The sequence below is a fragment of the Carassius carassius genome, chromosome 11 (genome assembly GCF_963082965.1).
Source record: "Carassius carassius chromosome 11, fCarCar2.1, whole genome shotgun sequence".
Taxonomy (NCBI): Eukaryota; Metazoa; Chordata; class Actinopteri; order Cypriniformes; family Cyprinidae; genus Carassius; species Carassius carassius.
In genome coordinates, this window is record NC_081765.1 from 32,185,576 (window position 1) to 32,206,547 (window position 20,972).

Sequence of the window (20,972 nt, forward strand, 5' to 3'; positions counted from 1 at the left end):
AGCTAAATATCAGTCTTCTATCAATAATAACGTTTCCCCCAGTGAAAAAGTCCATCCCCTGTTGTCCTCTCATATCAAAATCCACACACATATTTGTTTAGAACTGTTTTGGACTGTTTTTGCTTGTAAATGTTTGCATATTTCTCTTCTTATTCAGAAAAGACACATTTTTCACTGAAGAAAGCAGTATTATGAATAGTGGACTTTACATACTGTACATCAGCAACAATTTGAAGTTAACAAAATTTTGATGATGGCTTTGTTTCATACAAACACGTAGCCTTTGGCTTCACCAGATGATAACTGATGGAGTGTACAGTAGTGGTGTGGATTACTTGCGGATTACTGTGATGTTTTTATCAGCTGTTTGGACTCTCATTCTGACGGCACCCATTCACTGCAGAGGATCCATTGGTGAGCAAGTGATGCTATATTTCTCCAAATTTGATGAGCAAACAAACTCATCTATTCTTTTCGATGGCCTGAGGCTGACTTACATTTTCAGCAATTTTATAATTTGTGGTGAACTATTCCTTTGTAGATTTTAACATGCAAAACAAGATACCATCAGATCACATATTTAAAAACTTCACCACATATATGTGCAGAATTCCTGTGAAACATTCATATTTAGAATGAGGTGACTTTTGGGGCTAACAAGAAACTAATTATGCATGAACTTGCCAGTATCATAGCAACAAATGGAAGTGCTGGAATCATGGGATGGAATCACCAGGTTCTAGTGTATTCTGAAATAGAAGCTTTATCAGTCTGAATGAGAATGTCACATGCTTAGACTTCAAACTCCTCTGCTTAGAAAACAGCAAATACAATGAAATTCACATGCTAATATACATTAGAATCATGTTACCCAAACCACACATGACCTTCAAATCAAGCAATCTACATATGCACTGTGACTGTTAGCACACACACACACACACACACATATATATATATATATATACAGGTTAGGATAGAGCCTTTTGTAATGTTCCATATATCTGTGCTATAATGGAATAAACTATCAGTGTTCACGCCTTTATTGGCCATTTCATTTTCTGTTTTAAACCAATTTATGCATCTGGATTAAGTCTTAGTAGGAGCAAATGAAAACTAGATATTAAATGTGCACTAGTGGTCTAAACCAGTTATGGTGTAATAATGTATCAGTCATATACAATATAAAAGATATTGGATCATCTCAAAATAAAACAATAATGATGTGTTTATGCGTGTGTGTGTGTGTGTGTGTGTGTGTGTGTGTGTGTGTGTGTGTGTGTGTGTGTGTGTGTGTGTGTGTATAAATGTATATATAATAAGATACTTAAAATTATATTTTTGTTATGATTTAATTTGATCTCTTATTCCTTCAGGATGGGGCAATATTTTTGATTGTAAAGTATGTACTACATTCTCTCTCTCACACACACACACACACACACACACACACATATTTGTATATAAACAAAATGTAATTAATTCCAGCTAATTCCAGCACTTGAGTCCAGATACTCAGAGCGAACATTATTGAGTATTAAAGGGTTAGTTCACCCAAAAATCAAAATTATGTAATTAATAACTCACCCTCATGTCGTTCCAAACTCGTAAGACCTCCGTTTATCTTTGGGACACAGTTTAAGATATTTTAGATTTAGTCCGAGAGCTCTGAGTCCCTCCAATAATAGTAACATAATACTGATCTATTTCTACATGTCATCTAAAGAAATAAACTCATAACTCCTTGTTATCCATGTTGATAACAAGTGTTGTAACAAGTGTTCAAGAATCTCTCTAAAATCTCTATTAAAATACATTTTTCTATAGTAATTACAATAAAGCAGAATACAATATATAAAATATGTTTCATTTGGCAACTATCAGAAATAAAATGTTGAAGAACTAAAATTAGTAAAAAAACAAATAAAAAAAAACAATTGAGTGAAATATTAATATTTGCCTTAGTAGGCACCAATAATACCATAATTTAGATAAAAATGACAGAGTAATGACATAGTTTAAGTAAAGTAATTAGGGAGGATATTGTTTATTCATCTATTGTAACCTTTAAACAGCTGTTGTTTAACTGTGAAACACACACACACACACACACGTCATATTCCCAAACACTGGCTCACTTTCAAACTGCCATTGTGATTGAGCATCCAAAACAGCCCTCCTGAGGAGTGCTTACAGTCCTGAACACAACACTGAGATCCTCCTCCTCATCAGCATCAGCCAGGGGTTAAACACCTGCCTCTGTTTCACAGGTGCTCTTCTTTAAACCCTACTGAGCTGAATGAGGAACACTGACGGCCGGGAGAAGAAACGCTCTTCACTGTACACCTGCATACTGTAATGCATGACACATAGCCTACTGTAATATCTCAGTATTGAGCTGCTTAAAGGTCTTTAGATAATTAGCTGCAGGTTTTTGAGCACATGTTTCATCCATTGTTCAAACAGCAAAATGGGAGAGAAACTCAGCATTAAATGTGCAGTGAAACTAGACTTAAAGCATGAAGATTTACTAGAGATGAACTGAAATTTTAAACTTAGTATTGTTTAATTGTGCATCTTCCTTTTAAATCTGGAGAATAAGACCTAGTAACACCCTTACTGTGTATATTTATGTCATATATAAGGGGGAAATGTAGCATTTGTACCTCAAAGACTAATATAGAAATAATAAAAACTATAAAAAAAAAATAAAAAATACATCTGTGATCATTTAAATAACTAAACCACTTTGCATAGATAAAAATAGTAGCATAAATAATAATATGTTACAGAGTTGTTATTGTAAACAAAAGGTATTGAACTTTTTGGGGGGAATTTAACGTAAATAAACTACAACTACTGAAATTAAAAATACTGCCTTACCAAATAACTGAAAATTAACTGAAGTACTACAATTGCTCAAATAAAAAAATAAATAAAATAATTTATATATCTTATATAAACTACAATGAAAATATAATTAAACCTAAATTATACAAATCTGTCAAGTGAGAAATGTTGCATTTGTAGCATACAAATAAATATAAAATCTAAATAAATAAATGTGTATAATTTAGATAGTTAAATAACTTTTTCATTAATATGATCGCATAAATTTGTTACAGTGTTTATTTGAAACTAAATTGAAAAAAAATTAGGTGATTTTTGGTAATTTAAATAAACTAGAAAATAAATATTAGATGAAAAATCTTAAACAAATTGCCTTTCAACTAACTGAAATTTATTTAAGTTGAAGTACTAAAATCATAAAACATAATTAAAGATGTATAAACATATTAAAACATTTTTTACAGCCATTCACTCTCAAGTGAGAAATATACAGTTTGTAGCTTAAAATTACAAATTAACTTAATAAAATACATCTGTGATCATTTAGATAGCTAAACTACTTTGCATGAATACATACTGTATATTATGGTATACTAATAATTTGTTACAATTTGTTCATTAAAATGTTTATCAGTATTTGAAATAAAGCTGAATTAAATTACTGTAAAAATTAGATGAAACATGGAAATGGAAATTAAAAACATTGCCTTGGTAACTAACTGAAATAAATAAGATAAAGTACTAAATACTAAAATAAGCACTTAATTAAAGATATTTAGGGATTTGAATAATAATAAAAATGGACAAGCACATAACATAATTACTTAAACTTGAACTACAATGAAAATAAAATGAAAACTGAAATTATAAGAATGAAGCCAATGCAAAATATTAATAAATTATGAATTATGAAATTGAATGAAAGTGGATGCAAGTTCTGGTCTGGTGTAGTCGAATAAGCTTTCTCTTGAAGAAGACCTTATTTATTAGAAAGTGTGTAATGCAATTTACTCTTCAAAGCGCTGATGCGCTGGAGACGAAACATTGAATTCCACTGGGAAACTGGATTTGTTTGATCACATCCTGTTTTAAAAGAAGAAGAAAAAAAATGTTAAGAGGCTGCTTATTAAAGCAGTGGTGATCTGTATCCGTATGAGGGATGAATTCAGACCAAAGGCCGGTGGGATAATTAAAGGCATGGCTGAACAAATGAGCCATATGTCAGACTGTTGTTCTCCTGGGGGAGATGCATTGTGGGAATGAATGTTGACCGCTCAAGCTGCACATCTAATACGCACATTCTTATAATAATGCTGCCGGCAGTGCTGCTAATTCATTTCAGTGCAGTCAGTGGTCACTTCTGAAACTCTATAATAGTCATTCTAGGATAGGGTAAGAGTCAGAGTTGAAAATCTCACTGATAAGAATTTAGAACGAATAAATAAATATTTTTCTTTAAGAGTGTCTATTTTGATTCTGCACCAAATAATAATATTAATGATAATAAACAGGGCTGCGTTTCCCAAAAGCTTTGTAAGAAATTCGTAAAAACAATCGTACGACTGATCTTAATATTATGGTCTGTTTCCCAAAAGCATCATAAAATATAGAAGCACCTGAAAATCATCGATATCTACGGGTGCTCTGGGGTTATCGTAAAACCCTAAGTGCATCTTAAGAAGACATATTTACTCGGTCACCTGCAGCACAATCGGCAGATTACATCTTTGACTTGATTCAAGTGCAATGTGATTATAATATAAGGATTTGATTGTGCTTTATGGTACACGTTTTCTTTCTTTATTTATTTTTATTAATTTATAAATAAAATAATTAAAAAGGGCAGAAAATATTTAAATCCACATCTAAATTAAATGACTGAAAAAAAACCCGAATAAAATAAATGATGTAGGAAATGCTTCAAAGACTGGTGGAAAAAAAAAATATGTCAATGACTCGCTGAAGCCCACAAAAACCAGCTATGTATTGGACCCGGAAATAACATCTCTCTCTCTCTCTCTCTCTCTCTCTCTCTCTCTCTCTCTCTCTCTCTCTCTCTCTCTCTCTCTCTCTCTCTCTCTCTCTCTCTCTCTCTCTCTCTCTCTCTCTCTCTCTCTCTCTACATATATATATATATACAGTATATACCAAAAGTTTGGACACACCTTCTCATTCAAAGAGTTTTCTTTATTTTCATGACTATGAAAATTGTAGAGTCACACTGAAGGCATCAAGGGCTATTTGACCAAGAAGGAGAGTGATGGGGTGCTGCGCCAGATGACCTGGCCTCCACAGTCACCGGACCTGAACCCAATCGAGATGCTTTAGGGGTGAGCTGGACCGCAGACAGAAGGCAAAAGGGCCAACAAGTGCTAAGCATCTCTCGGGGAACTCCTTCAAGACTGTTGGAAGACCATCTCAGGTGACTACCTCTTGAAGCTCATCAAGAGAATGCCAAGAGTGTGCAAAGCAGTAATCAAAGCAAAAGGTGGCTACTTTGAAGAACCTACAATATGACATATTTTCAGTTGTTTCACACTTTTTTGTTATGTATATAATTCCATATATAATTCCACATGTGTTAATTCATAGTTTTGATGCCTTCAGTGTGAATCTACAATTTTCATAGTCATGAAAATAAAGAAAACTCTTTGAATGAGAAGGTGTGTCCAAACTTTTGGTCTGTACTGTATATATATACTGTATATAATGTATATTATATATTGTTATGTAAAGTATAATACACAATAATATAATATAATATTGTATTGTATTATAGTTATTATATCCAAGTTGGAATGCAGCATTAGGTTAACGTCAATAAACGATCGTGTACTACAATTAAGAGGCATTCTTTAAGGTGACATTTCAGCACTTGAAAAACGGATAGCGAATCCTAAGTAGCACTTAAAGCCCAGCTATGTGCGATTGGTTTAAGTGCATTTTTAGGAAATGATATAATAACGAACGATCGTAAAATGACTTGTAGAAAACGCTCTTTAGCGCTTTGATCAATTTTTATTGGGAAACCCGGCCCAGATCATTTAGATTTGAGAAATTAAATAAAAGGCTGTTTTACTTTAATTTGATAATTATATTTATGGGAATATTTATCTTTAAAATACAGTATATAAGTTATAATGAAAGTCTTAAAAAATAAAATATAATTGAGAAATTTAAGACTTAAGGGCTCTTTTAATGTAATTTGTTAATAACAGCATATCTGTTATTAGCTACAGAAATCAAATAGAAACAGCCTTCAAGTATTCCTCAGTTTGTCATATATGCAGTTAAGATCAACTAATGTTTTTGGAGGGTTGCAGCTGTCAAAAATGAGTAGGAAGTGTAGAAACCCCTGCTCTGATGGACTTCAGCACATCTGAGCTGCTGTGATCTCTGTCCACTCTCTTCAATAGTTCGGTGACTGTAGTGGGTTTCTTAGCCATAACTTTGTCGCCAAGCATTTTCCAGAAATTTTTAGTTGGGTTTAGATCAGAACTCAGGGCTGCTCATTTTATTATTTCAGTGTTCATAGCTTCAAGGAACTGGGAGTGCATGTACAGTGCTCTCTCCACCTTCAATACCACGACTTAGGTGCCCTTGAGCAAGGCACCGAACCCCCAACTGCTCCCCGGGCGCCGCAGCATAAATGGCTGCCCACAGCCCCGGGTGTGTGCTCACAGTGTGTGTGTGTGTGTTCACTGCTCTGTGTGTGTGCATTTCGGATGGGTTAAAAGCAGAGCACGAATTCCAAGTATGGGTCACCATACTTGGCTGTATGTCACTTTCACTTTACTTGTTTTGCAGTGTGACGGGGACATTGTCTTGCATGAAAATTGCAGGCTGATTGGGAGATGCTTGCAGGGAAGGAACTGCATGATGTTGAAAGAGGTTCTGATAAACATTTTATTTATTTATTTATTTATTTAACCCATATTTTACCAGGAATAATCCCTTGAGATAAAAATCTCTTCTACCAGGGAGTCCTGGCCAAAATGGCAGCATACAAAATTTTACACATAAAACATTACAAGACAAGCATTAAAGGAAAACAAAACAAAAACAAAAAAATCCTGTCACAAAAATGTCCAGCACTCAAGATTAATGTAATATATAAATGTTAAGTAAAACAGGAACATGATTCTTTCAAATGTGACATCAAAAGGTTTCTAAAAAATATTTAACGATGGCAGCATGTTTAGCTTCAAAGTACTCTGCATTTCATTCCATAGTCTGGGTGCATAACAGGAAAAGGCAGTTTTACCAAACTCGGTGTATGATCGAGTTACAGTTAAAAGTAATTTAAAAGACGATCTAGTTTTATAACTACCAGAACAATAAGATAGGAGACTACAGTTAAAAGTAATTTAAAAGACGATCTAGTTTTATAACTACCAGAACAATAAGATAGGAGACTACAGATATACAGAGGCAGTTTACCTATTAGAGCTTTGGCAATAAACATCAACATATGCATTTTTCTCTTCTGATACAAGGAGGGCCAGCCAACCAAATCAAACAAAGTGCAATGATGGGTACATGTAGGAGCATTTGTCACAAATCGTATTGCAGCATGGTATATGCAATCTAATTTTTTTAGTGAAGATACATTAGCATGCATATAAATCACATCACCATAGTCCAGCACAGAGAGAAAACAACTTTGAATAATTCTCTTTTTGGCTTCAGACGGAAAACATTTCTTTAAACGAAAAAGAAACCCCAATTTGGGTCTGAGTTTTTTTGAAAGATTGTCAATATGAATATTAAAACCTAACCTTTCATCAAGCCATATGCCCAGGTATTTATAGGTATTTACTCTTTCTACACAGTCCCCTTCCAAAGTTAAAATGGGTGGAATCACGAGTTTGTTACGAGAGCGAGTAAACAGCATATATTTAGTTTTCTTAATATTTAAAACCAATTTTAAATTTAACAATGAAGATTGCAATACCTGGAAAGAATCTTGTAATAGTTCAACAGCTTTTTTCATGGACTGTGCAGCCGTATAAATAATTGTATCATCGGCATATAAATGCAGTTTAGCTGAAGTTATATTTTGACCCAAACCATTGATATAAATTGAAAATAAAATTGGTGCTAAAATGGATCCCCGAGGAACACCTTTCTTGATTTCTAGTTTTTTTAAATGTAATTTTCAACTGAGACACACTGCGATCTTTCGGATTTGAATTCAGCTGCCATGTATCTGTATAAGAGAACCAAACACCCCCAAACCATCAAACCTTCTCCACCTTTCACTGACTTTTTCACACATTCAGGCTTCAATCTTTCCCCAGTTTGATGCCGAACATGTTGTTTCCCATCAGCAAATAACCCAAATAACTGAAACTTGCTTTTATCACTAAAGTGAACTTTGGACCAGTTCTTCTCTCTCCACACAACACGTTCCTCAGCAAAGGTGAGCTTAGCCTTTAGATTCTTTCTGCTGATGAGAGGCTTGGTCACTGCAGAATGCACTTTCAATACAACTTCTCTTAAACGGGCCGAAACAGACCCTGTTCGTTGCTGAACTGGCGGGCAATTCCAGCTGCAGTGCTAAAGCAATTCCCCATTGAGAGTTTCTGGATTAAACTGTCCTCTTGTGCATAGGCTTAGCCTTCCCCTGGCCATGAAGACTTGGGGCAAAAATGTCACTTAATTGGACAAAAATGGCCCTGCACAAATAAATTAAATCTATTATATCTGTTGCTAACAAAGTCAAAATGAACATTTTAGCCGTTTTTACAGTGTTGCGCATTTTAACTAATCACACGCAATTGTGTTGAGCTTAGGAATTCAATGACGATCATAGGCGTTCAGTATTGAGTGCGCGCACATTCTCTGACTAAATTCCTCTAAAATGGCACATCATAAACAACAAAGCACAGATACACGTACAATAAGTAAGAGATTAATTTCACAGTGTATACAGCTTCAGTGACTATAACTATAGTTTTTTTAGAGTGCTTAAACTCGCAATAGATCAAAATTAGTGATATTGTCACTTTCTATATATAAGGTATTCGATGTTCGAACAACCGTGAAAAGGTAACGTTATATAGCCTTTTTATTACATTCTAATGTTTTTATTAAATTGTAATCATGTTAAATACAAATTCAGCCCCATTTAACATACTTTATTAGCCTACATGACACCCGTGTCTGGTTGTTGGCTATAAAGACGGGTTTATGATGTTTAATACATATGGCTGCTTTTAGCCTTACCCTGGAGTTGGTTTGCCCTCCGCCTATGCTCTTGTGTATTTGTTTTATGTGGACAATCAGCCTTTTTATGGGACTTGAATAAATTTGTATCATTCATTGTAAAGATGGAATATTCTAGAAATCACAGTTTTGGGATAACTATCTTCTCTTTCATAAGATGAAAGTGTCATTCTTTTCGCCTTCATCCGGACAATTTCCTGGCGCAGGACTTCAGTCACTTCAGAGCAGCCCGCCGTCTTGCAATCTCAGAGAAAATTTGAGTAATGAGACAAAATATAGGTCTGTCATATAATTAAAGAAATTAGCACCATGTGCCAGATTAACATCAGTAATTTCGATGTATGTGTAAGCGATATCTAATTTTGATCAGAGATCTTTTTCATATATCTCACCTAAGTTTTTTTTTTTATACTGTGCTTCTATACTGTGCCTTATACTGTGATATATATAAATTATTATTATTTTTTTTTTCAAATACCTCTAGGAAAAGGTAGATTCTTCCACTTCCGTCTGCCAGCCTTGAAGCTGTTGGGAACCAGCAAGCAGTCTCTTCCGCAGGACGACCCAGACTCAGTGATGGTGGACTCGCCCAGGGCCAGTGATGACTCTGTGCCCGTGATGGCCGTCCAATCTCCTACCAAGGATGGTTCCAGTCCAGTAGATGCCAACGACACGCGGGCGCTCATCAGCTCCAGCCTTCACTCCTCCCTGGTCAGCACGTCCGTACCCCTGGACCACTCATCGCCCAAACAGCCCTGGGACCTGCCCAGTCCGTCTCAAGCACAGTCCACCACCTGCCTGGCCCAGGCCAAATCTAGAGACAGCATGTGCAGCAGGAGACGCGCCTCCTCCGTGCACGACATCGAAGGCCTGAGCACAAACTCCAAACGCATGTTTACAGACAGACACACAAGTGAAGGTGAGGACTATAACTTGTATTCAGCTTCTTGTGTTTTTGTGAGATGTTTGACTGAAATTGGAGAGAAGATTCTGTAGTAATACAGCATTGCACTAGGAATGCCAAAGACACCGGTTTGACATGGACCAAGTAGCACATGGAATGATAAATATAAAAGACAGCAGAATTTTTTATTTTTACTGGTTCTGAAATATTCAATAACAGGAGCTCCGAAGCCAATTTCCTTACCCCGACGTAAACCTTGTCTTTCATAAAAATGTATAATTACATAAATAAAATAATAATAAGTGTCTGTATTACAAGTGCATTTAAGCTGTGCAGTTGATTAACTCAACTGTCATAATGCGTATTAGTTTTTGCATTGTTTGCACAATTAACAGGAATGTTTAATTTTCCAGTGTAGTGGTTTAATTGCTTTTACTGATAATCACATGTAACAGCAAGAAATGATCAATTTAGAGCAATTTTAATGGACCAAATATGAAATTATCCAGCGTTGCCACAAAGCAGCATGTGTGCTTGCATTTTTCACAAGAATTCTCTTAATTAAAAGTTTTCTTCGAAGAACTTGGGCACATTTCCTCATTTTCTTTTTCTAATCTCTATACTCCTCAATTTCAGACCATGGACGCAGTTTGAAAGGTAATGCTGTATTCTGTGGGAATACATAATAACTGTCTCTGGCTGCTTGCTTAAAAATGCACAGTAGCTTCACCATCATTTCATATTATTGTCTACTTACAGCGTCAGTTTAATCCGGAACAGAGGTATAAAAAACACAATTCAGTCCAGTTCAACCTGTTAGATGATTTGAGAAAAATTATTATTAAACAATGCAAAAAATATATATAAAAATTAAAAATAAAAAACTGTGTTTTGATATAAAATTACACTGTAAAAATAATTGTTCAAAGTTGTAAGTAAGACAAGGAATATACTGGAGTATGTTTTACAAGAAAATACTAATTTTGAATTTAATTAATTGTGTTATTGCCATTTTTGTAATTACATGTAAAAAAAACAAATGGTGTATAATATATTGATAATTTAGAATTTTGAGATGTATGATTTGTTAAAAGCAATGATGTGTAATACATACAGGTACAAAACAAATGTAATGTTTATCAGTGTTATTTTAGTATTAAGATTATATTATAATCAAATAAAATGTAATTTATTTATTTTTAGTTTTCATTTCATTTTCATTTCAAATTATTTACTAAAAATTAGTAACTTTGCTGTGTTTTTTGTAAATTATATATGTATATATATTTTTTTGTTTTAGGTTAGTTATTTTAAAACTTTTACTTAAACTGCACGTAAATGAGAAAATAGCTGAAATAATATAATTCTTTATTTCAATTAATGTTTATTTCAAGTAACAAAAATGTATGTTTTAGTTAACTATAACATTAATGTTAGCCCATTAAAATATAAGAAGTCTTTGCTTTCTAAATTTGAGGGAGAAGGCGGTCTGTAAATGTAAACATGTTTTTTTAATACTGATTTTATTTTTAATTGATCTTATATGGAAACAGCCTCTTTATAACCTTTAGAAGAATGTGTTTTCTGCATGCATTTTCCATAAATATCCCCCAAGCTTTAACAAATAACAATAGTTGTCAACTTAAAATAAAGTTTGACACCCCTGTTGTTATTAGAATCTAAACTGATTAAATCAAGATACCTAAAATAATCTGATAAAAGCTGTTATCTATCCTCAAAAGTGCATTCAGGCTACAGATCAGAGCATCATCAAAGTGCCTGGGACATCATGCCGTTTCGTGATTATCAATTTTCAGCCTGATTTCTCCTCTCAGCTGTTATTGATGTCTTGATTAGATCATGCAGAACATTTGCTGCTATTTCAGTAAAGCTCTAGTCTGGACTGTCCTGCATTGAGATGGATTAGAACGGCTCGGCTGTGATTCAGACTTGTACAGGCAGTTCCTCTTCACATCTTATTGAACGGGACTGATGCATTGGGACAGCAGATCAATGCTACATGCTGAATGACTTCCAACAGCTGTTAACCAGCACAGACTCTTTACGTTTTGGAGGACTTTTATCTAATCAGATTTTGATTTAAAGCTGTATGCCAAGACAGACTGTGCATCACAGTTATTTATCATCCTTCTTTTACATTGCACATGATTTTAATGGATTGCTAATGGATGCTTACAGAACTGCATATGTTTGCTTCAAGCATGGATGATGTTTTTTATGGCAAGCCTGAAATGTAATAACAATCCTGTTTCTTTCAGTAAAATCAAACATCTGCAGTTTAGATGATGGTATTTTAAATAAACTATAACACATTCAAATGATTTTTTTACTATATTTTCTTGAAGTATTTTCCCTGAAATGACTTAAATATTTAAGTTTTAAAATTGAACATAAAAAAACATTTAGATGTATTTTAATTAAAATCTTTTAAATATTATTTTCTTATAATAATATTTTAATATTATTTTTAAATATTTAATTAATATTTAATTTTGCAAACAATATGTATTCAAATATTATAAGGCAAGATCATGGCAGGGTGATGTAAATAATTTTTAAACTATATTTTCTTGAAGTATTTTCCCTGAAATTACTTACATTTTTAAGCTTTTAAATTAAAAAAAAAAAAACATTTTAAATGTATTTTAATGTAAATGTGTTATTATTTTTAAATAATTATTTAATTTTGCAATCAATATGTATTCAAATATTCAAAGCAAGATCAAGTCTGGTGATATAACTAATATATTATGAATTTTTAATTATATTCTTCTTATGATATTTAAGTAATTTTGTTTTCGAATTGTACAATTTTATTTATTTTACATTTTTAAATGCTTTATTAATATAAATATTTTATTTAGTATATTTTTACATATTTTTTTATTAAAATAATGTAATAATAATGATGATGATTGATTTAATATTTAAATCTTATTGTTCTAAAATATTGAAATAAAGGCTATATTTACAGTACCTGCATACAATTTTTATTTAAACATTTAAAAATATATAATGTTGCTATATCACCCAGCCTTGTGCTAGTCAAACAAGAATAAACAAAACATAGTCTCTGATATTCACAGGCTCTTCTTTACTCTTTACCTTCAGGTCCGTTTAACCATCTGAAGTCCAGTCTGCTGGGATCCACCTCAGACTCCAATCTGAACAAATACAGCACTATCAACAAAATCCCACTCATCGCACTCAACTTCTCTGAATCCAACGATAAGAAAGTGCCTTCCCCTCCGTCCTCGGAGAAAACCATCATTGCACCAAAGGTCAAGGACAGAACACACAACGTCACAGAGAAGGTCACACAGGTAAGACTGTTTGAAGTCAACATGCATGCAAAACTCACTATATTAGATTAAAAAAAAACATATTTAGTTTCGTTATACAAACTTCTGGTCTCATTGTGACCGATTACTCCAAAGACAAAAATACTCACTAAGATTGCATTTTTTATTAAAAATACAGTAAATTACAATACAGTTATTACAATTTAAAATACATGTTTTCTATTTTAAAAAATTATAAAATGATATTTATTTATTTGATCAAAGCTGTATTTTCAGCATCATTCCTCCAGTCTTCAGGGTCACATGATCTTCAGAAATCATTCTAATATACTGATTTGCTGCTCAAGAAACATTTCTGATTAGTATCAATGTTGAAAACACTTGTGCTGCTTCATATCTTTTTCGGAAACGGTGATACATTATTTTCAGGATTCTTCAAAAGAACAGCATCTATTTGAAATGGAAAAATCGAAACATTATTAATGTCATACTGTCACTCTATTACAAAAAAAAAATCGTAAAATTTTTATTTCATAACTGCATGTTTATACGTTTACGTTAGTTGCTGGTTTATTATCGTTAACTAAAATTAAAACCATAATAAAAATAAATAAATAAAATAGTACTAGAATTAAAACAAACATTAACATTTAACAAATTTAAACTTAAATATATATAATCTTAAAATAAAAACAAACTCATACATTATGCCTAATATGTGTGGAAACTGTGAATAGAAAGTCTCGAAAGAACAACATTTATTTGAAATTGAAATCTTTTGACACATTATAACTCTCTTTACTGTTACTTTTGATCAACTGAATACATCCTTGATAAAAAATAAATAAATAAATTAAAAAAAAACCTTTACAAGAAATATTTTTCAATAAATTTAATGCATCCTGGCTAAACAAAGTGATTACATTGTTAAATTTTAATTAATAAAATCTTGCTGACGCCAAACTTTTTGGAGAGTAGTGTATTTATTAACATTAACATTACTAGCATTTCTATTGCTCTGTCCACCTTGTTCCATGCATTTACTTTTAAATTTATCCTTGAAAAAGACATGCATTGCTGACTGAAAGTAGTGTCTCCTTTAGAAACATGCCTTAAAATGCTGTCTATTTAGGTGGCTTGCTAGTTTTTGGAACAGAGCTAGTGTGCAAACACACATATAGCTTCATGGATTAAAGGAGAAAATTCAATTTACACTCGAGTCTCTCACACAGAAACTGCCGCAGTGCTTTCTGAATTGTGTTCTGGCAATATTTGGAGATCCATTTCCCAGAGGTGGTAGAAAATCCATCTTCACGCTCGGATGCTCTTTTGATGCATTTCTGTGTCAGAAAAAGACGCTAAATATGGTTGAGGTAAGAAAGGAGATCGTAGAGAGGATGTGACATGCAGACTCTGAATAATTACTGCTGGTTGCCCTGTATTCTTTCTCTAATCTTAATATCCCTGAGGTTAAGTAGTATCATCATTAGCATTTATTTGCATACACTTGTCTGTTAGCATCATTTAATCTTGGCTATATTGTGGAATTATGCAGGAGAATTTGTTACAGCTTGTTTGTGTTCGTCCACAAGACTATTGGATTTCTAATCGAATCACGAAGCATTTGACGCGTGCAGTATTTCAAACACATTACACTCGCGACACATCGATTAACTCAGACTCCACGGGGGAGAAATAGAGCAGAAGCACATCCTCACCTGAGGGTCTTACTGAGAAACATAAGGGAAAAATACTGATTTTACTCTGTTAAATCAATATGAAACGTACATAACTGAGCGAGTCTTTAATATCTTTTTTTTTAGCATTCACATTCATTCATTTCATGCTTTTAAGAGCCATTTGAAAATAGTGGAATAAGTACAGTATATTATAACAAATTATTTGTGATTTATACACTGCCATTCAAAAGTTCACTATGTTTCTTTTAATATTTTTATTCAGCTAGGACACATTCAACTGATCGAAAGTGACAGTAAAGACATTTATAATGTAGAAGATTTCTATTTCAAATAAACGCTGTTCTTTTGAACTTTTATTCAGCAAAGATTCCTGAAAAATAAAACGTCTTGCAGTTTCCACAAAAAGAAAAAATGAACCAGTACAACTGTTTTCAACTGATAATTATATTCTTGTTTCTTGAGCAGCATATCAGCATATTAGAATGATTTCTGAAGGATCATGTGACTGGAGTAATGATGCTGAAAATTCAACTTTGCATCACTGGAATAAATCCCATTTTAACATGACTTCAAAAAGAAAACAGCTATTTTAAATTGTAATAATATTTCACAATATGACAGTTGTTTGTTGGATTTTTATTGTATTTTCTTAAATAAATGCAGTCTTGGTAACCAAAAGAGACTCAAAAAAAAAAACGTTATATATAATTCATTCAGGCTATTTCAAACAAAATTTTTATGTGCATTTCATGCTTCGAGCTTAACAGCATGCTAATGTCAAAATCAAATGATACATTTGCATGCTGTGCTACTTGGCCAGCTGCCTTTAAATCAGTCACTTATTAGGTGCCCTTTCAGTTAGGATGCTGTGATGTAGGGTAGGCGCCTACGTGGGCAGTGCTTGAAGGTTAGAGACTTCTGTAAATGTCCTTCAGTGAAAGTCAAAGTAACACACAGTTCTGGACTTCTGGGTCAGACCTTGTATCATCGGGTCTGTCTTTTGACCAGCCGTGACAGAAGTCGATGACACGAGTCCTCGCTTTGGAGTCGTCCAACTCTTTCACTGCGGGCAATTGGTTTGTTACGTCTGAGCGATTCTCACATTACCTTCCTGGACATCTAAGAGCCTGCGAGAGAAAAAGATACATAATTCATCACTTTCTTAGAAGAGAAAGAGTGAGAATAATCAACTAGGGCAACTTATTACTGCTGCCGCCATCATGATTTCTAATGAAGTATTTATTAGAAATAGACGCCTCATTTGCTGACTGTCAAAGGTTGTTAAATCCTGCAATAAGGTGTGTGTGTGTGTGTGTGTGTGTGTGTGTGTGTGTGTGTTCATTCAGATCTCAATTACACAGACACAATGCTGGATTACAGACTATTATCATCCTAATGCTTTTACTTCTGCTGTTCTATGGCTTTGCAAAATAGTGAAATGAATCTCTGTTTGAGTCGTTTGTAGTGGAAAGGAAAGCTGCGTGTTGTTGCTTATCGTGGAGATCTTTCTTTTCATGCTATTCAAGCTCTGAGAGTTGCAGACAATATTTGCTGTATGAAATCCAATACTTGATATTTTTTAGATATTTTGAGTTGCTGATTCCAAAAATAGAGCCTGTTTTACACAAGCAAGTCAGCTTCTTACAAAATATGATGCATTTCATAACATTTTTGCTTTCACAAGCCATTCGTAAGGTGAAGAAGTCTTGTATTCTCCCTTAATCAGCAGAAAAACTGCCACAATAACATGATTCCGATGTCTTCCTATGAGTCAGGTTACAACTATTTTTTCAATCCTCAGCTGATTTTTGCATGTATGAATGATTCTGAAGACAGTATTTTCTCCTTCATCCTGATTTCAAGGTTAGAATTATTGACAGAAGGAAATGCAAACAGGAGGCAGATGTTTTCTGCTACATCTGTTTAACCACATCCAAATGAGAGAAAATGACAGATTGTATTTTTATTCTGATATTTTATTACTTTTGTTATTCTGAAGTTAATTAAAACTGTTACATATATATATGTGTGTGTGTGTGTGTGTGTGTGTGTGTGTGTGTGTGTGTGTGTGCGTGCGTGCGTGCGTGTGTGTATAATTTGAAAAATCTTGATTCTTATGTAATCTTTTGTAATCATTCTTATGTAACTTATCAAAAACATGAACAAAACTGCATAAGATAAAAGAAAATACGACACAAACTATATTAAATAAAAGTATGTTTTGTTGGTGTGAAAATCAAAATGTAGATTCTGAACTCTCCGTTTCATGAATTGCATAAAGGCAAAGGACACCCAGTTACATTAATAGCGTATTTCATATGTTCAGAATGTTAAAAACAAGATTTTGTGAAGTATTGTGCAGCATTTTGTCCTTGAGCAGAGTGCTCTGATAACTTCAGAAACAACCTGAGAAACATGACAACTAGACTTTATCATCCAAAAAGCTATATGTAATGTGAATGTTTCTGACAGCAGAGACGGCTGGTACTGTGCAACTATAGAGAAATAAATTAATATTTATGCCATGCTCTGAGGCTCCCTGACATGCTACGCTGATGAAATGTGAAGAACTCAGTTGTGCTGGTGCTTTCCATGAAATATTGCATCAGGCAGAATAAGAAATAAATGACGACTGTGGGGAAATATGTTAGGCACAGTGAAACTGTCACATACTGAATTACGATGATGGGCCTGTGGATATGTGACTGACAGCTTTCAACTAATGCAATATAAACTATTATTAGGAGAGATTTGTAATAATCCAGCTATGTTTGGACCTCAGTTTGAAAATGCACAATTCAGCATTTTATTTTATTATTTTTAAAACAGCATCAATTTCAGATTTTTTTTTTTTACCACCAACAGTAAAACCCTGCTTACTGAAACCAAACTGAAGAATTACAGCACTTTTATATTTATATAGTACTCTTGAAATTGTAGTATTTTTTTACATTGGAAATGTTTGAATGAATAACTGAATGAATGATGGAATCACTGAATGAATGACTGAATCACTAAATGACTGACTGAATGACTGAATGACTGAATGACTGACTGAATGACTGAATGACTGAATGAATGACTGCATGACTGACTGAATGACTGAATGACTGCTTGACTGACTGAATGAATGACTGAATGACTGCATGAATGACTGAAGGACTGCATGACTGACTGAATGACTGAATGACTGAATGAATGACTGCATGACTGACTGAATGACTGAATGACTGATTGACTGAATGACTGCATGACTGAATGACTGAATGAATGACTGCATGACTGACTGAATGAATGACTGAATGACTGACTGAATGAATGACTGCATGACTGACTGAAGGACTGAATAAATGAATGACTGAATGACTGCTTGACTGACTGAATGAATGAATGAATGAATGACTGGCTAAATGACTGACTGAATGACTGAATGAATGACTGAATGAATGAATGACTGAATGACTGCATGACTGACTGAATGAATGACTGAATGACTGACTGAATGAATGACTGCATGAATGACTGAATGAATGACTGAATGACTGCATGACTGACTGAATGTATGACTGAATGACTGAATGACTGCTTGACTGACTGAATGAATGAATGAATGAATGACTGGCTAAATGACTGACTGAATGACTGAATGACTAAATGAATGACTGACTGAATGACTGACTGAATGACTGAATGAATGACTGACTGACTGAATGAATGAATGAATGACTGACTGACTGAATGAATGACTGAATGACTGAATGAATGACTGACTGAATGACTGACTGACTGAATGAATGAATGAATGACTGAATGAATGACTGACTGAATGACTGACTGAATGAATGAATGACTGCATGACTGACTGAATGAATGACTGCATGACTGACTGAATGACTGAATGATTGCTTGACTGACTGAATGAATGAATTACTGAATGAATGACTGACTGAATGAATGAATGAATGACTGAATGAATGACTGACTGAATGACTGACTAAATGAATGACTGAATGACTGAATGACTGAATGAATGACTGACTGAATGACTGACTGACTGAATGAATGAATGACTGCATGACTGACTGAATGAATGACTGCATGACTGACTGAATGACTGAATGATTGCTTGACTGACTGAATGAATGGCTGAATGAATGACTGAATGAATGAATGAATGAATGAATGAATGAATGACTGAATGAATGACTGACTGAATGAATGACTGAATGACTGCATGACTGACTGAATGAATGACTGCATGACTGACTGAATGACTGAATGATTGCTTGACTGACTGACTGAATGAATGAATGAATGGCTGAATGAATGAATGACTGACAGAATGAATGAATTAATGAATGAATGACTGAATGAATGAATGAATGACTGAATGACTGACTAAATGAATGACTGAATGAATGACTGAATGAATGACTGAATGACTGCATGTCTGAATGACTGAATGAATGACTGAATGAACGTCTTTATGAATGACTGAATTACTGACTTTATGAATGAATGAATGAATGACTGCGTGACTGAATGACTTTATGAATGACTGAATTACTGACTTTATGAATGACTGAATGACTGAATGACTGAATGAATGACTGACTGACTGAATGAATGAATGAATGAATACAGTGAAAATTAAACATTGCACATCTTTATCTGTTAAACTGTAAAATTAAATAATAAACTATAGCAAAGTATACATTACTCACCCTCCTTCTGTTATTATTATTATAACTGTAAAAAGAAATAAATAAACCCTTTAAAAATATACATTATTAAACTTAATCTGTTAAAACTAATAAACACTGAACAATTATAAATTACTTTGTTAAAACTACAATTAAATAAATAAATAAACATTGTAAATTATACATTGGTCACCAACTTTATTTGTTAAATTGTACAAATAAATAAACTGAAAATATATATTACTCAGCACTTTTTGCCAAATCTGCAAAAAGAATAGTTACAAATTCTAAATTATTCAACTTCTTTTTGTTAGTAGTAGTATTATTATAAAACAAATAAATACAAATAAATACATGCATACTGAAAATTATACATTACTCAATTGTCTGTTAAAACTAGGGGTGTAACGGTACGCAAAAATCACGGTTCGGTACGTACCTCGGTTTTAAAGTCACGATTCGGTTCATTTTCGGTACAGTAAGGGAAAGAAATGCAAACATTAAACTGCAGGTTGTTTATTACTATAAACTTTTTTTAACAATTTGTTTACACTTTTTTAAAATACTTTATTAAAAAGTATATATAAAATAAAAAAAAGAATAAGAAATAAGATACTGCTGCAAAGTTCTCCACTAAATAAAATACTCTCAGTCTCAATATCATATAATAAAATATAATGAAAAATATAAATAAACAACTATGATTACAGTGCAGCATTACCAATCCCAGCTTGTAGGCCTGCTCATATTTAAAAAAATATATATAACTTTTCCAAAGTGTAAAGTGCAGCATCAACTGTTTCAGTTTTTAGACCTGCTCAGATTTCATTATTGCGTTGGACCGATCGGAATTAAGAGCAAAGTTGTAGTGATGTTCACACTCGCTTGATGCCTTTTGAAAACATTAGGCCGGTGACACACTGGCATATTGCACCTGTCAAACAGTCTATTTTGTCGTCAATACTGTTGACGGTGTCCTTTATCAGTAGGCTTTATATTTATGCTCAACATGAAGTATAGATATTGTTGTCGTGAAGACAAGATCCTGGTCTGTCGGCGGCCTCCTTCTATGTCACCTACAGCAGCAGCGCGCCAGCGCCGCGTCAGGCACGATTCTGGTGTGTAAAGACACAGAAAATGCGAAGCAGCCATCCGCATCTGACACGCAGCAGAAACGCCACGCTCACGCCACGCAGCCAGTGTGTCACCGGCCTTAGAATCAGCTGCAGGGCGGGATTTGCGCTGAACGCAGAGACTTCCACCA

At 33.6% G+C, this 20,972-nt stretch overlaps 1 protein-coding gene across 1 annotated transcript in view; it reads left to right on the top strand.

Moving 5' to 3' along the window:
• Positions 1-20,972, top strand: part of LOC132153206 (potassium voltage-gated channel subfamily H member 7-like) — a 101,100-nt gene that overhangs the window by 36,655 nt on the left and 43,473 nt on the right. The window contains exons 4-5 of the mRNA XM_059562549.1: positions 9,563-9,997; positions 13,115-13,326. Coding sequence (XP_059418532.1) covers positions 9,563-9,997; positions 13,115-13,326 — 647 coding nt within the window. The remainder of the gene's footprint in view (positions 1-9,562; positions 9,998-13,114; positions 13,327-20,972) is intronic.